At 32.2% G+C, this 22,933-nt stretch overlaps 2 protein-coding genes across 3 annotated transcripts in view; both read left to right on the top strand.

Annotated features, from left to right (window-relative positions):
• The first annotated feature begins 2 nt into the window (after positions 1-2).
• On the top strand, positions 3-22,883 carry LOC145318955 (uncharacterized). Its single transcript, XM_080160721.1, has 27 exons — positions 3-125; positions 1,796-1,928; positions 3,349-3,508; positions 3,951-4,052; positions 4,208-4,414; positions 5,550-6,026; positions 6,619-6,714; positions 6,894-7,013; positions 7,638-7,746; positions 8,207-8,318; positions 9,021-9,197; positions 9,478-9,533; positions 9,890-10,000; positions 10,263-10,371; positions 11,092-11,191; positions 11,500-11,620; positions 12,010-12,126; positions 12,413-12,936; positions 13,260-13,441; positions 14,155-14,456; positions 15,666-15,784; positions 16,089-16,134; positions 16,244-16,316; positions 17,469-17,879; positions 20,087-20,787; positions 21,040-21,581; positions 21,932-22,883. The coding sequence occupies exons 1-27, from the start codon at positions 28-30 to the stop codon at positions 21,991-21,993; spliced, it is 5,367 nt and encodes a 1,788-aa protein (XP_080016847.1). The 5' UTR covers positions 3-27; the 3' UTR covers positions 21,994-22,883.
• The window catches only part of LOC145318958 (calcium/manganese antiporter SLC30A10-like), a 107,694-nt gene continuing 107,310 nt past the window's right edge, over positions 22,550-22,933 (top strand). For both annotated transcript variants that reach the window (XR_013879607.1, XM_080160727.1), the window contains exon 1: positions 22,550-22,933. The gene's annotated coding sequence lies outside the window, so the exon portion shown is untranslated.

Here is a 22,933-nt window from a genome sequence, read left to right as displayed (position 1 = left end):
TTCTTTCAGATGTTGATTTAAATAAAAATGAAGTTGGCTAATCTAGAACCATGGAAATGGTCGCATGACACAGATTTCCCTGATACTCGCATAGTTTGTAGGGATGGGAATGTGTCCGCTCACAGGTCTCGTGGTTTTATCCTTCTACTAGGGATCTTGTAAGGCAATAGAATAGATAACTTGATTAGGTTATGTGAATAAAATTATTTATAGTAAGTGACTTAGGATGTATTCATTTACTTTAGTATTAATAGATAAATTCCAGCGGACTTTTATTGGGTTCGAAGCCATACTGTTAACTAGGTTTCTTTTAATATCCGGGGTGTACATTCTGTAAAATTAGTTCTCTCTGGTGAATTCTGTGACTAAATTCTTTTTAGTAGCGAAACTATTCTATAATTTGAAATGTCCGTCTGAAACTATTTTGGGAAAACGTGATTTTCTCTGTTCCTTTCTAAGTTAGACGCCGAGGGGTGTATATTCTGCACGAGATTCGTTTTTCCTCCTGCTGGAAATATTTTTCCCTCCTAGTTTTTTTCTAGCAAGGAAGGGGAAAAATGGAAAAATATTTTCAGGACTCTATATTTTATTCATATTATCCCCTTTCACATATTCTTTTATTTTTTTTTCACCAAGGATTGGAGAAAAATGCAAAAGAAATGTTTTCAGTTTTCTTAATTTTTACATTTTCCCCCAACCACATATTTTTTATTCCCCCTCCCACTTTTGCAGGGTCAATTATGCAGAATATAATACACCCCCTGTAGACGTTTGAAATTGTAAAGGATTAAAAAGTTCAATTTCTTCATATTTTCATCAAGTTACAGTAAGATTTATCAATTAATTGGGGTGCTAGATAGATTCCTAGATTTTTATGATTTTCTCGACCCCTATTCAAGATAGACTGTTGAAATTTTCAGGGATCAAATAAGTTTAGGTACATTTTACATATTCCCACAAAGTTTGATTAAGGTTTGCTGATTGGTTGGGGTGCTAGATCGATTCCTAGATTTTCACGTTATACATTTTGAAAGGTTTTTGTGATTTATTTTAGTTGAATGTTTATTTTTCATACACTGCTCTATAGCTTTTATTTCCGGTTGTCCATCCATAGTTTTTAGCTTCGCTACTTATGGATGTTGTCATACTTGTTAAGAAGTCTTTTCTTCGGTTCGAGGGATTTTAACCAGGGTTGGTAAAAACCCGGGTTTTTTAAAAATAACCCAACCCAGTTTTATTAATAAAACCCGGGTTTTTTGGGTTTTATTGTTTTCTAAAGATTATTACCTAGGAATTTTAAGATATAAGGTTAAATCATTTTTATAAAGTAACAGGATGTTTGTCTGTTCCATAGGATCTCGCTAACCGCTGAATCGGTATGGTTCTCCTGTACAGGGTAGCTTTTCATAAGTCCAGGGAAGGTTTATTCCATTTTTTGGGGATGGCACCACAAATCTCCTAAGAGAAATCTGCCCCCCCCCCCCCCCCCCAAGTAGTTAAAAACGGACCCGTGAGAAGCTAATTGTAATTGAGAACCATATCGGTTCAGTGGTTAGGGAGTTATTTTGGTAAATATAGACAGACATTCCGTTACTTATATATAAAAATAAGCAGTTAAAATAAAATATTTTTAAAAATATAAATAGAGTTAACATTATCGACAAAAGGTACATTTAAAAAAAAGCCCGGGTTTTTTTGTTTTTTTTGAGTTAAAAAACCCAATAAAACCCAATTTGGGTTTTTTACTTGGGTTTTTTTATGCCAACCCTGATTTTAACAGACTTTTTATTGTTAGGGCTGTACTTAGTTGTTACTCGAACCTGCTTCACAAAATGTTCCTTGACGTGGATGAAGAAAGTAAAGACAACAACAAATATTACCTCTTATTGCCAGACTATTACAGGCTACAGATTATTAAGGTTTTACAGGTAAAAATAAACGATATTAGTAACTCAAAGCAACGTCTGCTAGATCGGTTGATGGTCGGATAAAGGGAGAAGTAGGTTGCGCTAAAAATCCGTAAAGGCTGTGCGTTTTAAGTTTAAAACAGTAGTAGAACGATAAAAAGAGAGGGGTAGGTTTCTGGTAGAATCCGTAAAGGTGTGTGTTTTTAGGCTTAAAAATAGAATGATAATATTCACTAAATATGTGTATTTCTTATTGAAAAGAACTAGACAAAAAATTTTTTTATAAGTTAACATAAATTTTTATCGTTCTACTACTGTTTTTTACTTATAACACATAACCTTTACGGATTTTACCAAAAACCTACCCCTCTCTTTATGTTAACTTTTTTTCTATAGTTTTTTTTAATAAGAAAGACACATATTTAATGAATATTATAGTTCTACTATTTTTAAGCCTTAAATGAAACTCACACCTTTACGGATTTTTAGCGCAACTTACTCCTCCCTTTGTTGTATCATTTACTAAATAATGCACATAAATGCGCGAAAAACACCTATTTTACGCGTGTTTTCTTCAGTCCAGCTTCTCCTGTATATCAGGAGCTAGAAAATAAATTTTAATGTTTGTTATTAGCTGAACGCTCTGTTATCATATATCAGACCCAGATTCCTAACCAGAGATTACACGTTATTACCTAAATCTGGCCTACGCATGGCATGTGTCCTACTTACTTAGATTTATTCATATGAATGCATCAGTGCCTCGGATTGCCGACATTGATTTTACCATGAACTGCACCAGATTTATTACCACTTCGATTTCAAAATATTACTCTTGTGATAAAGAAGCAGATTTGAAGTTAGCATCACGAATATCTAAAGATGACTATCCACGAACGAGAGCAAGTGATTCTAAGCACCTTCCAGCATTGATCCATATTTTTTTTTTAGTGAATATACTAGGTTTATGTTTAATATTTGGTTTATCGACTAAAAAGTTAGGTTTCACCATGGTTTTATATGAAAAAAACTTTGAAATGTATAATATATTATAGTATAAGTATATTATTTTGATTGAAAATGTATATTTAAAAAAATGGTTGGTAACTTGTAGCATTGTAAACAGTTTAATTAATGTACTTTTGCAATTTACAACATTTGATGCTTTTCTGTCGTGTTATTTTATTTTGTCCTTTAAATCAAAAAAGCGTTTGTTGATAATGCATCAAAAAATGCTTTACATTTCAAAGTATATTTCATTTATGTAAATCAAATGTGAAACCTAAATTTTTAGTGGATAAACCAAGTATTAAACATAAACCTGTCACATTCACTAAAAAAATACTATGGATCAATGCTGGAAGGTGCTTAGAATCACTTGCTCTCGTTCGTGGATAGTTCAAGGCATTAATACTTAAACTTTTTTCTTCAAATTTTCAAGGTTATGTACAGAGAAGTGGAGGAGAGTTTAACATCATGTGAGCTTGTCCAAGCTTTGTGTCTCAATATTCCACCTCATAAACAACAAGATAGGTCCATATTCGACTTGGAGGAGGAAGAGGTTGAAAATCTACCTATACATGATCAACATGACTTACAGGGTAATTTTTTACACAGTTTTATTAGCGAAGCTAATTCTCCTAAGGTATGTAAGGGAATAAAACTAAATGTCTATATTATTTGGAAAGATTTACCTATCTATCTAATTTTTAAATGTTTTTTTTCTGTCTTTCTGTTCATTACGGTTTGTTAGAGATGAAAATTGTACGTGCGAAATGTTAGCTTCTTATGACAATATGTCTGAAATTAAATGTAAGTTTTTCTAAAACCCAATCCTTCACTTCGTCTTTGTCTTTCCTTTACTCTATGGTTGAAGAAATGAGAGATTTAGATGTATGTCTAAAGCTCTCTTTTTAGATTACAATAACAATAAAACATCGCCTATCTGTTAAGCTATAAAATTGAAAAAAATATCCAGATTTATGGGCTTGGATACTAGTAGACTAGTTGTCATTTTTAAAATAAAAGTTTCTTTCTTTGTAGTCTTACAAAATGGTGACGATATGGAAGTGGCCTGCAATGAAGAGGTGTGTGATGGACAAGAGTCAAGTGTGGAGGAATCATCCGATGAATATCAAACTCCAGGTGACTACTAATAAATAAATTTTATAAGATTCAGCTCCTGCTTGAAATAGAAACTTTCTTTGATTATTCTTTCGATAAAAAGTTTTATCAAGATGCATTCTAATCTTTTTTTATTGTACGCAAATTCAATTTGTTATGCCTAATAATCCTTTTAGACGATTCTGGTGGCGAAACTGAAAAACTAGCTAGACTGAGGTCACATAGACTCCCAGAAAAGGGGCCAACTTTACCTGAAAGTCTAAGTCATCCTGGAAACCAGCCAAAAACAGTCGCCGCTACAACCGTAAAATGTCAACAGAAAGAAACGGAGAATAGAAACCTAGTCTACTTGATTTCAGAAACTGACTTTGTTGAGAGTGAGAGTAAGTAATTTTTGTGTCCAATAAGATCTTCAAAAATCTGTTCAGTTCTTAATTTTCATTGATGATTATATTTGATTGCTGGTCCCTTATCTATAATACAAAATAGAATGGTGTCTTTCCGTCCGTCCCTTAAGATCTCGGTAACCACTGAACCGATTGGATTCTACTCTTCAGGAAATGTACCTACTGGTCCTGTGGTGGTTTTAGGCTATTTTCATGGGGTGTGTGGGACACCCCTAACCCCCCAAAAACAAAAAATCCCCCCTAATTTTTTTTTCGCGAATTTTTACGAATTTTGCGAATTCGCCATTCATTCACTAACATTTGCGACCCATTCGCAATTTTTTCAGCTGGGTTTCAATTTGTCATAGAAGATGTAAGGGGGGATTATTTACGAAACCTATCTCCACCTTATTCTCGTTGCCACTCCAAAACGCTATTAAACGGTTCTAGGCGGTAGCTGTTGGTACTAGAAGTTTCAAAAATGGTTATTGCTATTATTTAACATGAATTAAACCAAAAATGTGTTTTTAATAGTTGATTCCTACGTAATTGATGATGAATTTACCCTGAAAATAGGCAAAAAACAGCTGAACGGCTGAGTCGCCAGCCGTTACTTTTCCAACTTTTTGTTCAATTTAGGGAAAATATACCTACCAAGGATTACTCATGCAAAAGTTTAGATCGAAATTCGAATTCTAAGTGCCTTTTGCTCACTGATTACGAGATGGTTGCATTAAACCCCCCCCCCCCCCCCCTTATTTCGACACTCACATCATTTATTTTAGGCACGTACCTGTTTTTTTTAAATTACATCTTTGGCCCTGGGTAATGCCCCTAGAGGCCTGGGGCGAAGCCGCTAGTAATTGATAAAAAATATATTAAAAACTATATCAATTCTAATTGACCTTTAATCACATTGGTTTTATTTGAAATGCTCTTATACAATAGATATGTGGCTCTTAAATTACTAAGTAAAATGAGAGAATCTTTTTATTAAGTGATAGATAACTTTTGTTTTTGGCATTTTGCTCTTTGCTTGAAGTAGATAAATCAATGTTACCATAAAATCCTCAAAACAATTTCATAAAAATGTACGAATATAGTTTTGTAATAAAAATTTTCTATTTTTTAGATCCAACAGAAGCTAACAGCCCTACCGAAGAAAATGAAATCATTTACGTGGACTGTAAAGATATGCCTGAAAATGACAAATCTCATAACACCTTCATAAACCAATCCGAACTTGTTCAAAATTCTCATTTATTGGAAGCTGAACCTTCTGAACACGTGGAAGAAAATGTTGTTTTTGCCACGGAAAACGTTCATGATAACGTAATCAATATATTTAATGAAAACGACATTATTCAGCATCAACAAATAGAAAGTGACATTCCTCCAAATTACATAGAAGCTGTTGAATATGTTGAAACAGATCAAATTCATCCGGAATCATTTACTTACACTGAAAATGTGGAAAACACTGAAATTATTTCTACAGAAAATATTGCTGAGATGTCCGCTGATATTTACACTGAAGAGCAGAATGCTGACGAACTATTAACTTATGAAGTGGCTGAAATTCAAGATACTGCCCAATTTTTTGAGCATGGTATGTATTCATGATTTAAACTCGCGTCTGAAATGTAGCGCAGCCGCTCGTTGTCGGGAAGTTGATGGATTTAAATCTCAGCGGCCGACCCAATACTGCGTCATAAATAAAGACGTTAAAAATGATTCCTTTTTTTACTATGTCAAGTACACAACGAGTTAGAGAATGCCTTGGCACAGACTCAACTCATTATCACGCATTGTTAGCTTGCAATCCTAGTTTAGGTTGTCTAAAGGGCGTTTGTCGACCATATAATCATGCACACTATGAAGCAAGATTTGGTTCGATGGTCCCTCCAATATTGTATAGTCTCTCAGATGCTATTATGTTTATTTATGACAAGAATTACGTCTGCTTTAAAGAGAAAATAAGAAATAATAATTTCCTAGTAAAAATTTGCGAAATTTTGACTATATTAGCTTAATTAGTAGATTAATTTCCTTCCCTCCCAGAACAGAAATATTTTAAAATGAGGTGCTGCCTTTTCAAAACAAGTTATTGTGTTTTTATTAATTTCATTTCTTTGTATAGTATAATAATAAAGGTACTATTTCTATTAGTATAATATTTTAATGCTTCTTAAATTTTGGAGGTGGTGAATTTGTAACTGCGACTGATGAAGCTTCGATACCTGAATTTTCTTCCATCGAGGGTGGCCAAACTATACACTTACAAGATTATATTCAAGGTATAAAAACGTTAACCTGTTGGACTAGCCACAAAAGTAAAAAATTATCAAGACAAAACAATTTGGTGACTTTTAGTAAAAATTATCACAGAAAGTTAAAAAAAAAATCGATGGAATGAAAGGATGTAAAACCGCAAAAGGAAAAATTATGCTAAACTGAAATGTTTTTTCTTTTTAAGAAGAGAATGATCACGTTAACACTATTGACATGGGTAACGTGATAGTGAATGATGTAGTTGTTCAAGATGTTATCGATGAAGATGGTCAGATTGTTTCTCTTGCTGATGGATACCAAACAGGAATAATAGAAAAAGTAGAAATTATAATATTGGATTTCAGTTTGGGTTCTCTATGTTTTAAGCTCTCTAGTATATTTCTTTGACAATTTGCATGTTGTTGTTGTTGTTGTAGCCATGATTCTCTGAAGTTAGGACTCAGATGCGCACGGAGACTGGAAGTGAGAATCCTTTGGCCAATCTTAGATTGGTAAGCTTCGCGCACAGCTGATTGTATTCTATGTTACATTACAAGCTGACCCGCAATTCTCGTGGAAGCTACTTAATTATTACATCACCCTGGCCTAGAGTTTTGGCAGGTGTTCCATATTAAGCCACTCTATTTAATGGCACTCTCATACGAGAAGCATACTATACGTTTCTGTCCAGTGAATTGTCTCCAGTCTTACTGAAACATCTAGAAATTTTTTAAAATCTCATGAAATGTTTTTACCCATTGTTTCACTACTTGAGACAAACAAAGGATAAAGATCTGCAATATTGAAAAAAAAATATTGAATATGTTTGAAGAATACTGGAATGTTGATATATTTCCTAGAAATCTTCGTATTACTTTTTTTGTTTACCTACTAATTGAGAGAGAAAAAATAAATTCTTTAATACAATCATTTTCTGTTGTTATTGTAGAAGGAACAAATGATGAAACTACTCAATTTGTTGATGCCAATAATTTATCATCAAGAAGTGATCTGGTTTCCGATGCTATAAGAGAAACATTCACTGATATTCTAACAGGAAAGATACATTTTTTATTCAACACACAACCCTAATTTACCTACTCATTTACATATAGATGGGGTAAAGTTATTATTGTAATATGGTTTCGAATCCGAATAAATTCCGCTGGTTCAAAGTCGGTTCTCATCAATGCTGAAAAAATGTGTTGTCGTTATTAAACAAAAATTCCGTTGAACACTGTTACCCCAACCTTTTTTATTTAACAAAATGAATTTATTGTATGGGAGTTTATTTCTAACCCCTGCGGTGCTACTCATTACACAATTTAACCTAACCTGGTCTGACCTAAAGTAATATACAAACGAGAAATTACCACCCATATACTCTTATTTCAATTCATTTAAAAATATGAGGTGTTTATCAGTGTTCAACAGGGTACTATATGTAAAAAAAAATATGTAAAGACACACCCATGAACCGTTTTAATTCGATGAAATAAAAATGCTCTTGTCAGCAGGCAATTCTGACTTGGTAAGTGATTACAGAAATGATCACGAACAACCTGAGGTTGATTCTGAAATTCAATCAGCTGTCTTTCATTTACAAGAGAATAATCTACAACAAAATGAGGTAGGGGTTTTACCTCTGTTGAATGCTTTTTGGAGGTTTTCTCGCTAACTCAAAAATGTAATGACCAAGCAACACTGAGCCCAGTTAGAAATTAATAGTTTAAATTAGGGTTGGCAATCCGTCTAATTTCTGTACCAGATTCGGATTTTTAAAAGAATCCGTCCAAAGATAAAACGGATTCTCCGTGGATTCCGGATTCCAGCAATACTTTAAAAGGCTTTTTAAAAAAAATTAAGGGATTAAATTTTACCAGGTACTGGGAAGAATCTAAAGCTGCGTTTTTCCATATTTTCACAGTAGCTTTTCTCCTATTTCTAGAACCTGAAGCGGCCATTTTCTACCCTTACTCCACCTAACCTAACCTAAAATAAGAATAAAAAGCTACTCTTAAATGAAAATAAATATCTGGTAGTGTAGGTGGGGAGAGATGGGGTGGTGGTAATCTTTGCCTCCAAAGAGGGGGGGGGGGGGGGGGGTAAATGAAAAAACTCAAGACGCTAATTTTAGCCTAACAATTAAGAATAGGAATCCGCTATTAAAAAACGGATTCCGGATTCTGATTCTCGATTTCAAAATTGGGGGGATTCTGAATTTTCAACAGGTACTTTTTCTGACTGTATAAAGATTACTGTTATTTTTTCCTACAAAAATAATGTTTTATTAAAGCCGCTCTATTCATTTATAACATTTATTTTGTTTTAGGAAGAACTTAACTATGAGTGTAGTGTATGTCTTTCAAAGTTTCTCAGCTCCGAGTCTGTTTCCCGCCATATTGGGTCGGACCATCCAGTCTGCCATGTTTGCGGTCAGCTGTTCAACAACCAGCCATTTCTTAAACAACATCTCTTTGAAATGCACGATTATTTGGTTGAGGATTTGGTAGGTTTTTCTTCAAATATATTTCAGGTTGTCCGTCGAAGCTTTTTTTTTTATAGAGGGGGTGATACAAATTAAATAAATGAAGAGGTGGGTTGGGTCACTGCAAGGTCATGTTGGTTCGTTAAGTTTTCTATTTTTCAATACATCTAAATTAATATCAGTTTTCTTTCATTCAATAGTGATATCTTGTAGCTGCGGTACGTACTGATAAAATTGTACTTGTTTTAACATTCAGAAGAATTCAAAATGTTAAATTATTTTGTTAAAATGTAATTTTTAGGAAAATATTAATACAGTACCTGAAAACCACATCCTTGTTCAAGAAGAAAAATTCAGGTAGAAATATCCGATTACATTTAATCTTTGGCGTAAATGGTCATGTGCTTGGTTCGAGTATGCACCATACGACACTGCGTTATAATAGAGACGTTTTTTTGTACCTACTGTTGCTATGTCAGTCGCGTGACATTGATAGCATACGAAGAATGCATTCGTTGTCCCACTTCCCAAGAAAAAAATAAACACCAGCACGAGATAAATAGATTTTTGATTAAAAACACAACCTCATCATTCTAACTCTTATTGAGATCTTAAAGAACAAACGAATAGGCGGACGGAAAGACATAGTTTTACATAATATTTATTATACATATATTTTTTTGTTTTTAATCACTAATACGATTTTTTTTCAGATGTGAGGAGTGCAGTCTTTCTTTTACTAAGATTGATCACCTTAATATGCACAAACTGGGAGCCCATAGCAAAGTTAAACAAACCATTCATACTGATGACTATGATATCAGGTTTGTTCTTGGGTATTTTTGAATTGGAGCTGCTCTATAATAATAGGATCCAGTTGTACTTATTATCTGTGTATGACTTAAAATGGAGGGTTAGATAGTTTTCAAGTAGGTAGTTTTAGTGTATTTTTATAGATATCGAAGTTTTTTTTCTTACAATGTTCTGTAACCAAGACGATTAGATTTTAATTTCAAGTCATGATGTGGGGGAAAGTTTTAATTTTTATTTTAAAACTAACTTTACTTCAATATGTTTTTGTTTTAGTATAATGGATAATAATGAATCCTCTTGCTTTTTCTGCCCTGAAAAGTTCAACACAATTGATGAATTAAATCAACATGTCATCAACAATCACCAGATTATGATTCAACAGGTAGTTTGGGTTTTGTTGTCATTTCATGTATAGGGATGAGATACGCCCTAATATTGGGAAGTATTGTTTTTGATAAGAGCTCAACCAATTGTCATATGCCGCCTAAAATAAACGTATTGTGACGGGGCCTTCAATTAGATTATAGTTGTAAAAGTGTCTTTATTTGTTGCCTTGAAAACTTTTGGTACTTATTAAATCTTCATAGGTTGGTACAAACTTGATTTCAAACTAAAGAAGGAATAGTTTTGTGATTTTGGGAATATATCAATTATCGTCCATTCCATAGTCCAGGGGTGTATGTTCTGCAAATTTGACCCTGCTAAAGGAGGAAGGGGGGGACGGGAATAAAAAATATGTGGTATTTTTTTCCATTTTTCTCCCCTCCTTGGTGATAAAAAAAAACCAAAAGAATATGTGGGAGGGTTGATGATATAATATAAAATAAAGAGTCCAGAAAATATTTTTCTATTTTTCCCCTTCCTTGCTGGAAAAAAATTTGGAAGGGTAAAAAACAAAAAGTTGCAGCAGAGAGGGAAAAAATGAATCTTGTGTATAATATTCACCCCTGCAATAGTCTTATACCTCAAGATCTCTGATATTTACATGCTTGTGTAACAATATGACAGCTGTCTTACTTTAATTGACTAATGAATTGAACCTTAATGGTACAACAATGCATGACATCCTTTCGAAGCAGTTCTTAATTGACATTATATTAAGGTTCCCTCTAGTCCCCGTGAGATCTGTTATTTGATACGATGTTCTTTATGCAAGAAAGAATATACAGAGCTACAACAACTGGAAGATCATATTGGGACAGGTAAACAACTACAACAGGATTTTAGTGTTTCTATTCTTTAGTACTTGGAAGCCTTTTATTTGTCTTTGTCGGGAGTTTTAGGGTTTGGAACTATATGAAGAGACATAACCCCTGCATGATTAAGAATTTGAGATATCTAAAATGGCGCTCTTAAAAATATTTCCGCTTGTTGCTTGCCATTCCTGTAAAATATATTACATAGGTACATATCAATTTAGGTTTTTTGTACGTATTTTATAACTAGAGAGGTAACTTTTTTCATCGCAAAGTTTTCATGAATATTCAATACTGATCTATTTTCTATTTAGAGCATAGCTTGGCTGGAGGCCTGGAATCAAGTATCAGTTGTTTTTACTGTGATCAACCTTTTCCACAAGCAAAGATGTTACACAATCATTATACCACATTTCACAAAAGTGCCCCTAAAAAGTAAGTTTGTTTTACTCTTTAAATTAAAGTTTTTTTTTGAGGTTTAGAGGTAATATATGTACGATGGACATCGTCCGTTGGTCCTAAACGGATAGGATAGCTAATCAACTTCTCATGTTAGAACAGTTGTTTCATATTTACAGCTTTTGACGGATAATAAAATAATAAATATATAAGATTCAGTATGACTAAGAACTGGTTCTAATCCAGCGTATAACTATTGGTTTTGTAGACCTAGTGGAATCTGAATTATCTGCCCCTTTTCATGTAAAAAAAATAAAGAATGTCGAATTTTTCGGTTATCGCGGTTTTTATAAAATTTATCAGGTTCTTAGTTCCATGTTTCCTATAGGTATTAAAAGATGTAAAATTTTTATATATTTTTTTAGATTTGAGTGCCATATTTGCCACAAAGTGTACGTTTCGTGGAAGAATGTTCACAATCATATTGTTAATCACGAGGACAGCACAGCTGTTCATGCCTTCCAGTGTGGACAGTGCAGTATGTAAGTTTTATAAATTATTGAGTTGTAGAGATATGTTATTTTTGGCAAAATTATGAGTATGATTTAATTTCTTTTAACAACACATTTAAGTGAAAAATTCTTCATAACCTCTATTACCTCTTCTTTAATTTTTTTTTAAAATTGAAAAGTGAATTATAGACATTAGTAAAATATATAAGCTCCTCTGAAGAGTAGAACTACAATAGATCTGCGGATGGTGATAACTATTTGTATAGAGAGACATCCTACTTCTTTTATAATTGTACAATAATACATTGTAATTTAGATCTTTCCGAACAAGACTACAGCTTCTGAAACATATTGTAGCTTGTCAAAAAGATAATCCTACAACAAGAATCGTCCTCACTACTCCCAAAACTAAACCTGCAACAAAAAAGACTCCAAATAAAACTTCACCCAACCAAGTTAAAAAGGGAGGAGGGCGTACTGGACCAAAAGCCCTAATAAATTCTGATAAAACTAACATTATTCCTGGTAATGAAAATACAGAAAATCTTGATACAAATCCTTCAGATTTGAAACCAAAGAAAAACAGAAGGTCATTAAAGAAAAAGTTTGAATCCAAATTAATTAAGGATCATCATACAGAAAATAAAGAAAAAACTAGCAGAGATGTAAACACTAATGATGTTCTAAATGAAACTGTCAATGACTCTGTTTCGAAAACTTTAATGAAAACAGTACAGAATACCAATAATAAGGGGATAAGAGATGATGTTCACAGTAATTTTCAAATTGAAAATAAATCTGAAAATGAGACAGATAAAAATAACAAAGAAGTTTTAGAAGGTAAAATACTGTTTTTTTTGCGTTATGAAACAAATAATTAAGATGAATAAATATTGAAAAAGTTCCAACTGCTGTCATAAAGAAAGAGAATAAATGTTCGGTTTTTTTGGGGGTGGGAGGGCCGGGGGGGGGGGGGGGGCTTTCGAAGAAATAACTGCAATTGAAACACTTTACTTTACCCCCACATAACAAGTGTTGCTTTGTATTTGAATAGCAAGATCTATTATTTCCTCTAGTCTGATATTTTGTTCCCGACTGCCTTCAAAATTAGTAAGCTGTCCCCGATATCTTGCAGAACACACAATTATTACATTGATTTTTAGAAGAAGCCAGACAGCCTCGGGAACGGAGGCGAGTAAAACCAAAGATATCCAGCGATTTTATCTATACAAGTCTTCGCGTAGCTGAACGACAAACAGCAACGGAGGCGGCTACATCTGCCAAATTTGTTGATATAAGTTTTGAGGAAGGATTAACAAGTGAAGATGAAGAATTTGTTCCAAAGGTACTGATAGAAATTAATTTATTGTATAGATTACAATTATCGAATACTTTTAGTTATTTATAGGTATTGCTCGCATCGTAATATAAACAGCTTTCCGCGGATATAAAGTACACAATTATGAGCTTTAATCTTGTTATTGTACTTTTTTACATTCGTAGAAAACTGGATATAATACGATGCTAGACATAATTTTTTCGTACTGATGAGAACCGGCTCTAATCCACCGGTTTCGAATGAATACGAGATTATCAGTTAAACTTCTATTTTTTCATGGCAAATTTTTTTTTTTAATGTTACCTAATCATCTTTCTAGAATATAGGTGGTTCTATTGTTGAAATAATTAACAATGTTTAACTCCGGGGCTGTGATTCAGCAAATTAATTCCATTTGCAACTGCTGAAAATTTAGATATTTTATTTAAATGCTGTCTTAAAACTTATTTTGTGCAGCATCTAAAGAGAAGTGGGTAAAAAAAGATGGGTTAAAGAAGTGGGTTGTGTACAATTGTGGGGAACTTTTCAATTAGAATTGTTTTTTGTCGGAATCATGGTTAATTGTCCCTGGTTATAAACTCAACTTATTTTTGGATACCAGACCTTAAATCTGTATCAATTCCTGTTTTTGGTGTGAATTCATCTAGAATTTTTTTAATTTGATCTATTAGTAGTAGTATGTAATTAATTTGTATAAAAATGATGATTATAAATTACAGGGTGATGAAACAATAGAATCAGATTTTGATGAGGATATTGATAAACTAAATACCAAAGATGATCTAGAGATTACATTTAAATCTAAACAAAATATTTCTGAAGCTTTGGTTGATGAAAGTGAAATAGAAACTGTTGCGCCTAATGATTCTTTACAAGCAAATGAAATGGAAACTGAAATTCTTTCAAAATCTAATAAATCCTCATGTAAAGTTGATAATACAAATGAATCTATTACTAAAGATCCAAAAGCAAATGAAGATTTAAATGTCAGTGTTGAATCTCTAGAGAAAAAGATATCAAGGAATGTGATTTTAATATTTGATTTTATAAATTATCTTGTTTTTGCAGTTTCTCTATATTGATTTAAAATACAGTTCTCAAAACTGTATTCTATAATATCTTGAGCTTGTCCGTTAGTCTGAATGACAAAGTATATTTTCAAAGGTTAGATAGATCGGTCTTTTTATTGTATATCATATGTTGAAATACATATGGCCCTTTTCATATGGGGGAGGGGGGTTAATGCAACCATCTCGTAATCAATGATTAAATGGCACTTAGAATTCGAATTTCCATCTGAAATTTTGCATGAATAATCCTTGGTATGTCTATTTTCCCTAAATCGAACAAAAAGTTGGAAAAGTAACGGCTAACGGCTGGCGGCTCAGCCGTTTTACCATTTTTGGACTCTCTTTAGAGCAAATTAGTCACGAAACCTATCTCCACATAATACTTTTTGTCGCTCAAAAACCTTATCAAACAGTTCTAGCTGGTAGCTGATGGTACTAGAAATTTAAAAAATTGTTATTGATATCATTTAGGTAACATGAATTAAACCAAAAATATGTTTTAAAAAGTTGATTTCTACGTAATTAATGATGAATTTGCCCTGAAAATAGGCAAAAAAAAAAGGCTAAACGGCTGAGCCGCCAGCTGTTACTTTTCCAACTTTTTGTTCGATTTAGGGAAAATAGACCTACCAAGGATTACTCATAAAAAATTTCAGATCGAAATTCGAATTCTAAGTGCCATTTAATCATTGATTACGAGAGGGTTTGCATTAGCCCCCCCCCCCCCCCCCTTATATAGCTAATTCCCCATTATATATAAATGTTTATAAGGCAGAATTAAACACAAAATAAATGATGGAAGATTAATTTTATCAACGGGTTTCAACACAAATTAATAATTATACTTATACTAAAGTAACAGGATGTCTGTTTGTGTGTCTGTACCGAAGGATCTCGCTAACCGCTGAACCGATCGGGTCCTCCTTAACAGGGTAGATTCTCATGGGTCCCGGGAAGGTTTATAAATATTTTGGGGGAGGGTACCACCAACCTCCCAAGAGAAATGACAAAAATCAAAATTTTAAAAATATATGGGAGACTTCAACGTAACATAAAGAATTATCGTAGAGACTTTAACAAACAAAAACTTTTAAAGTGCCAGGCCTCTAGGGGCGTAGCCGCTAGTTTGATATACATTGCTAAAAGTAAAATGACATTAGAAAAGAGACACCGTCGAAGAATAGAAACTTTGAACAAAAATTGAAATTAAACAAATCCAATGACAATATTTCTTTACCTGAACAAATTGGAGAAGAATCTGAAAGGCGGACTTACAAAGGTTTAATTTTTATTTGTTTAGGCCCACTCTATCCTATTATATAAAGTAGTATTAATATAAAACAATAAGGACAGGGGTTTGAATTTGGGCCGCGGCATAACTAAAGGCGTTAAAAACTGTCCTTATTCTTTTGAATTAAACGCGTGATAATTAAGTGGGGGGAGGGGAGAGGGGGTATTTTTTATATTTTGGTTTATGTTATTTGGGTACTGGGGTAATGGGAACTTACGATCAAGGTTAGGAGTAGCTCAATTTTATAAATAAACCAATGAAAATTAGAAAAGCAATCTGTTTTTTTTTACAGATTTATACGGATTTGAAATAACAGAAAGTGAAAAGAAAAATAGAAGGTTTGTAAATTATTTTTTTTATTTTGCTTTTCCAGATAGTGAATTATTTTTAGTGACCACCAATGTATTTTGCATTACTTGTTAGTTTAACTTTAATTTTATAAATCAGGTGTTTGGAGTGCGGATTCACAAATGAGAGGGCGGATAGAGTCAGAGAACACATCATCCGTTTTCATACCAAGGTACGGCTATACGCGATAAATGAATCTCCCCCTTAATTTTAAGAATTAGTTTAGTCTTTGTTAGCTTAATATTGTCGATGGGCGATTTGATAATTGGTGATTAGATCTGGCTTATACTTTCTTAAAAAGGGAGGAGTAGGTTGCGCTAAAAATCCGTAAAGGTGTGAGTTTTAAGGCTTAAAAATAGTAGTAGGACGGTAATATTCACTAAAAATGTGTATTTCTTATTAAAAAGAACTATAGACAAAACTAATTTTTTTTAAAGTTAACATAAATTTTTATCGTTTTACTACTGTTTTTAACTTAAAACTCACAACCTTTTCGGATTTTAGCGCAACCTACTACTCCCTTATTAGAATTTCAAAACTTCCTGCCATTTTTACAAATGTTCGCCAGGGGTTTATATTCGGTGAGGGATTCCTTGCTAATGTGGGTTTTTTTTTTTTTAAATAAAGGATATAGGTATCTATAATCTGTCATTGAGTTCCAACAATTTTGATTTTTTTTACAGCAGTGAAATATATCTTGTGTAGAATATACACTCCTGATGTATGAATAAACCCGAATCATAGATATAGCGCGCTACAACTAATGTACTAACTTAAACTGCGAACTAAAAAAAAATAGGCAAATCTGAATTTGCAGAATAGCAGCTTCATTATTCATTTAGGACGAATTTACTGTAAATATAATATGTAGATGCATCTTTTTGTTACAAGTTTCCACCGTTGATTTTTTATTAATCAGCACCAATGAAGCACAAGATCTCAAAAACAGCATTTTGGGTAAAAACTGGTGAACCAAAAAGATATGCAAATCCAAAACAAATCAATGGAAAAACGATTTTTTTTGCACTTTTTTCTGTTTTAAAGATTGATTCTGATAAATTCACAATTTTTTAAGGGATTTATGCATTAATTATTATGAAATGTAGTATAAGGTAGAAATTAATGCTGTTTTTGAGATCTTGTGCTTCATTGGTGCTGATTAATAAAAAATTAACGTTGGAAACTTGTTACCAAAAGATGCATCTACATTCTACATTTTATATTTACAGTATAATCATCCTAAATGAGTATTAAAGCTGCTATTCTGCAAATTCAGATTTGCCTATTTTTTTGGTTCGCAGTTTAATATTTGAAATATTTTCAGGATTTTCCATTTAATTGTGACAAATGCAAGAGAGGATTTCTGCGTCCTGGTACTCTTGGCAAGCACAATTGTTTGTCAGTACAACCAACCATTCCAAATATTCAAACTTTTAACATCAATGAGATTGATTCTGAATCATTTTCAAAAATGCAATTAAAACTCAAGTCGCTGACTGCCAAAGAAATAGAACAAGATACAAACTCCAACTACAAATGCATTTTCTGTATGTTTGAAAGCACAAATTTTATTGATTTTAATAAACATTGGAAGAATGCGCATTTAAATAAGGAAGAAACATCCAAATTGGAAGACGATACTGAAACGACTAAAAATGAAGATATTATTATTGATAAAGAAATTGTTTCTAATCAGAAAGAGAGAACCAAGGAATTGCCACAAGATTCGAACCAGGTGAAGCTTATATTTTATTAAACTGTGTAATTGTAATCGTTATAATTTCTAGATCATTTATTATCGTTTTAAGAGCTGAATTCTTTGGGATGATTAATCTATGCTTAAGGTTTAAATTTGAGTTTTCAGTTATATCTTACTGACTGACATTGCCTTATTGTGTAAAAGCCCAACTGTTCATAAAATCTAATTTGTATAATAGTATACTCATTGATATTATAGAGCAAGTCATTGATTGGTAATTTAATCCTAAATACCACAAAGACTTTTTGCAATTTTCATTTACTTGGGTTTTTGGTGGATATACATGTTTAGGTGTTCTCATTATACAGCAATTTTATTGTAAATTAAATACGTGAAAAAAAAGGGGGGTTGCAAAGATTTCTTATAATAATCGACAATCGTATAGCCGCTAACACATGTTATTATGTTATTTTAAACTTTCTGATATGCATGCATTAAAAAGGCAGAATTCACTTAAATGTGTTTTCTTAATGTGGTTATAATGGGCATGTCTTTAATTAAGTTATAAAGAAGGACTCTTGAAGACATTTTAGAAAATTATAACATTTCGACTGAGCAAAACATTTAATGTACCAAATATTGGGAAAACTAAAAAATAAGATTTTACTGCCCTTCAGGGGCTGCTATTCAGCCAATTAATTCCAATTGAAATGCCGCAAAAATTTAATATTTTGTTGGAGTAAAACTTTTTTCCCATGTAACTGAAGGGGAGTGGTTAAGGAGGGGAGAAAAAAGAGAAGGGGGTTGTGGGAAAATTTGCTTTAGAATTGTTTGTCAGAATCACATTCCCTGCTGCCCTTGATGTCTTGATTACGAAGTCTCTACACTATTCACCCCCTTATTTGTCAAAATTTAATTTTCTTTTTAATATGAGCTCCATGATTTAGCGTTCCCTGCAGACTAAAACTCATTAATTCGTCATTTCCTTTATATACTACTGGATTAGGGATATAGAATATAGAAGTTTTTTATAGTTAAATACACAAAGCAAGCAGACGTTAAAGTGTATTTATTTATGTTAGAGATGTATTTAATTTGGAAACAGATTTTGATTCATAGGGGGGCGATTTCTCCTAAGCCGTAGGAAACACTTTTGACATTCATATACACGACACGACGACGTATTATAATAAAACCGCAGCGTATGCGCCAATTGCCTCTAGCCATAATTCTTGTACAAGTTTTTATTTTTTGGTTGATAAAGAAAAATTCTACAATGTTGATCTAATTGATTCAAGAGGGGTGGGTGCCTTCTCCCTTTCAGCTTCTCCATAAGTACACTCCCATAGCAAAACTCTGTACACGCTTTAGTTTTGAACTATTTGTTATTTTACCTAGTTTATAATATGTTTTATATCGAATTACTTTTCTCTCTATTCCTAAAAGTTCTGATTAACATTACTTGCGAAATTGGGTAAAAATATAATTTGTAAAGTGCAAACTAATTTATTTGTGGATTTTTTAGACCATTTATCGTCCATGAAAATCAAATACTAATTTCTATTGTGTTTACACGCATGTTGTACCATAATGCTTAGATTCTATAACACTGCATTTATTTATTTTATACCATTATTTCGCTTAAGATTTCCTAAACATACCCCTTTCTTTTAACTTAAAAATAGTTTAAAAAAGCTATGACAAAAATGTAATTTCTCAAAAACTCAATACCTGTCAAATTCGATGTATTGGATACCGATAAAAATAATATGTATTTCAGTTTTTTGGACTTTTTGAGCATAAGCGATCTTGTTCTAGCAATTTCAAGCTGTTAAAAGTTGACAAATCGTAATATTTATTTTTCCACCAACTTGATTAAATATACAATCATATATCAACAAAAAATGAAAAATTACTGCATTTGCCAAATATTTGATTTGAGGGGAAAAGTTGGGAAAATGTTATTAAAATGCGTAAAACGTCAGTCAATGCTCTTAATTTTTTTTTTACAGCTACTCTATACTTTTGGTAAATCCAATCGACTAAAATCAAAAACCAGAAGTTGATATAATTTTTCGGTGTGCAGGGGTGTCACTGTATATTCTGCACAAGATTATTTTTTTTTACACACACTTTAAAAACAATTTTACAAATGGTCTTTTTCATCTAAATTGTTGTTTGACCAAGTTACCCTTGTCATGTGAGAAAGCTGTTTTATACCTAATTATTTTATATTTTTTTAGATGCTGTTAGACAGACTGCCATCGGATATCACTGTTTCTAAAGTATGTCCGACTTTTTCAAATTATACTTCAAATCATAAAGAATCTCCAGAAATAAATCTCCCATCCAATAAAGAAGATGATATTCAAATCATAAGTCAAATCAACACTAAACAAATAAACATTACGCCTATCAAATTGCAAAGAAAGCCAATAAATATTGCGCCTAAACCATCAACAAATATAACTTTGTTGTCGCCAAAAAGTAATAGCCTTTCAAATAATATTATTTTTATTTCTAACCCAAATCAACCTACTGTTTCCGATAAAAATAAATATAAAGAAACTAATTTACAGACGAGTATAACCATAACCCATCAAAAATTACCAATGCTAAAGCCAAAGATATTTGGAGAGCAGAAAGCAACTATTTTCACTACAAATCTTTCTAAGCTAGAAAATGAAAAAAATATGCCAGAATCAAGTATTACAATAGGAGAACAAAACCAAAATGCATTGGAAATTACAAAGTTAGTAAGTAAAGCAGAAATAAATGTAACAGCAGCTAAGAAACGTCCCAGAGGTCGACCGGCTTCCCAGAAAATCCAAGACGATGCCAAAGAAATCCAGCACATTCCTAAAAAGGCTCCAGGTCGTCCAAGAAAGAAATTCATAGTTTTACAACAATCAGACGAAAATAATCTTGCTTCTAAAAAGGACAGGTAAAAGCTTTTCCTTTATTATAGCACTAGCGGTTACGCCCCCTGAGGTGGGGAAAGTGTAAGTCTTCCCCCTCCTCCAACATTTTAATTTTAAAAAAAGGTTTAAAAAACTTTTCTATTTGAATACGTATTTTTCTTTCTTGAATTTATTGTTTTAAATAATAATAAAAGGTTAATATTTTTTATCGTTCGAACTTTATTGTCCATATATCATTGAAAATGCAATGTTTGATGTATATTTCTCATTTTTAGAGTGCAAGATATTACAGACTCTGATACACCTTTAATTGGTATAAAAAATGTATCTGTTCAAATTCCAAGATTATCAAAAAGAAAATTTGCCAAGTACATGGCTATATATAATGAACGTAGTACTTCTGAATTTGAGGACTGTCTATCCTCTCCTAAGGAGAAAAGATTAAAATGTTCTAGTCCTGACAAAAAGAAAATTGAATATTCTGGAATTCAACTATTACACTCAACCTTGCATTCATTTCCAAGACCTGTTTCTCCACGTGGAAGTGAATCAGAAACAACACGCGAAAAATCCTCCAATTTTACGGCAGAAAAATCCTCGAAATCAGCAACACAAAAATCCTCCAATGATAATGCTTTTAAAGCAAGGGATCTGAATGAACAAGGACCATCAACAACATCTAAATATTTTTCATTACTTAATGAAAAATCAAAAATATATCCATCTCCATTCAAAGTGAACTATGAAGAACTTAATAGTTCTGGTGTAGATGATTTGATCAATGAACTGCTCAACAGTGATGATGATGACATGTTAGGCAAGGATAGATAATAAACAAATAACACGCGAAAAATTATAATGACTAAATGTAATTCATTGTTTTTATTGCTGCTCTAATTTTATTAAGTCCTCGCTTATTTTCTTACTAGCGGCTACGCCCCTAGGGGCGAAGTGAACCTCTACTACCTATTCAATTTTTTTCTTCTAAAAACACAAAATTAAAAAAAAAGTTTGTAGGGACGGGATATTTTTTATGGTCGATTTCTCTGGGGAAGGCCGGGTGGTGGTACAATCCGCCAAAATATTTATAAACCTTCATATGAGAAGCAGAGTTGTTATTATGAATATGCTTTTGAAAAGTCAATTTTCTTATCTTTTGATTTATAGGTGAATCTGATCAACAAGAATTAGCTAATGAAACACCACAAAAGAAACAGCTTAATGATTAAATATATACTGAAAAAGACAAGGACATGGCACAAAATGGTGAAATTGCAGAAGAGTAGCAAAGCAATTGAAACAAGTGTCATGGTTCGTTATCTAAATAAATAAAACATTAGATGTATTTCTGCCAGTTGTAAAAACGCCGTGTACCAATTCAAAATGTGATACTTTATTTTGCTATTTTAAGGGCATTCTTTAATTTTGTATTAAGTTATTCAACGTTTCGTTATTGTAAGATAGATATGCCAATTTAAAAAGTACAATTTTCTTTTGTTAATTACCAGTTATTGAAGTTTTTGTTGTTTTAATCTAGTGAAAGCTAAAGCCGTTTTTTAAAACCGGCTTTGGATCGTAGATAAAACTAGTTATTTACGCCAAACGAGACAAGTGTTGTTTTTTTGCCTCTTTTATTTAATTAAAAATTTATCTTTACTCGTAACACTAAATACTGTACATTTGTATATGTGATAGTTAAATATAAAGATATATTTATGACAAATAAAGTAAAGTGTATAAAGTTAAAAGTATTTTTAAAAAATATTTACTGAAATTTTGTGTTCTGAAGTTGGTAAGAGAAAAGAAAGCAACTCTATAGATTAAGCTACGCCCGTATGTCGAATTAGAAATAATCACGCAAATTATAAAAAATAAAAAAACGTGGTTGCCGGTTAGAGGTAAGTTTTTCTTCAAATATTATAACTTTTTTGTTGAAAGCTAGCGTTGGTGCCTTTATTAAATGTTTACATTTCTTTGCTCCGAGCTTAAAAATCTATAAAACTTGCTTGTTATTTGTTTTTCAAAGAGCTTTGCTACTGTAAATTTTTTTGTCTTGACCTAACTTTACATTTAGTTGATAATTTCAGAAGTAAAAATAATGTGATAAAAAAAGAAAAAATACAATTTAGTTTATCCATTAGAAATGACATAATATTTTTATCATTACAG

Source organism: Acartia tonsa, chromosome 5 (assembly GCF_053477335.1).
Source record: "Acartia tonsa isolate MP-2025a chromosome 5, ASM5347733v1, whole genome shotgun sequence".
Taxonomy (NCBI): Eukaryota; Metazoa; Arthropoda; class Copepoda; order Calanoida; family Acartiidae; genus Acartia; species Acartia tonsa.
Note: the sequence above shows the minus strand (reverse complement) of the source record. Positions and strands in the feature narration are given on the sequence as shown.

What these genes read in the sequence shown, in the direction of transcription:
- LOC145318955 (XM_080160721.1), top strand. Translation starts at nt 28, where the DNA reads ATGAAGTTGGCTAATCTAGAACCATGGAAATGGTCGCATGACACAGAT. An exon ending in TGACTTTGTTGAGAGTGAGA is followed by an intron (nt 4,415 to 5,549) that starts GTAAGTAATTTT and finishes TCTATTTTTTAG; the next exon opens with ATCCAACAGAAGCTAACAGC. An exon ending in TGCCACAAGATTCGAACCAG is followed by an intron (nt 17,880 to 20,086) that starts GTGAAGCTTATA and finishes ATATTTTTTTAG; the next exon opens with ATGCTGTTAGACAGACTGCC.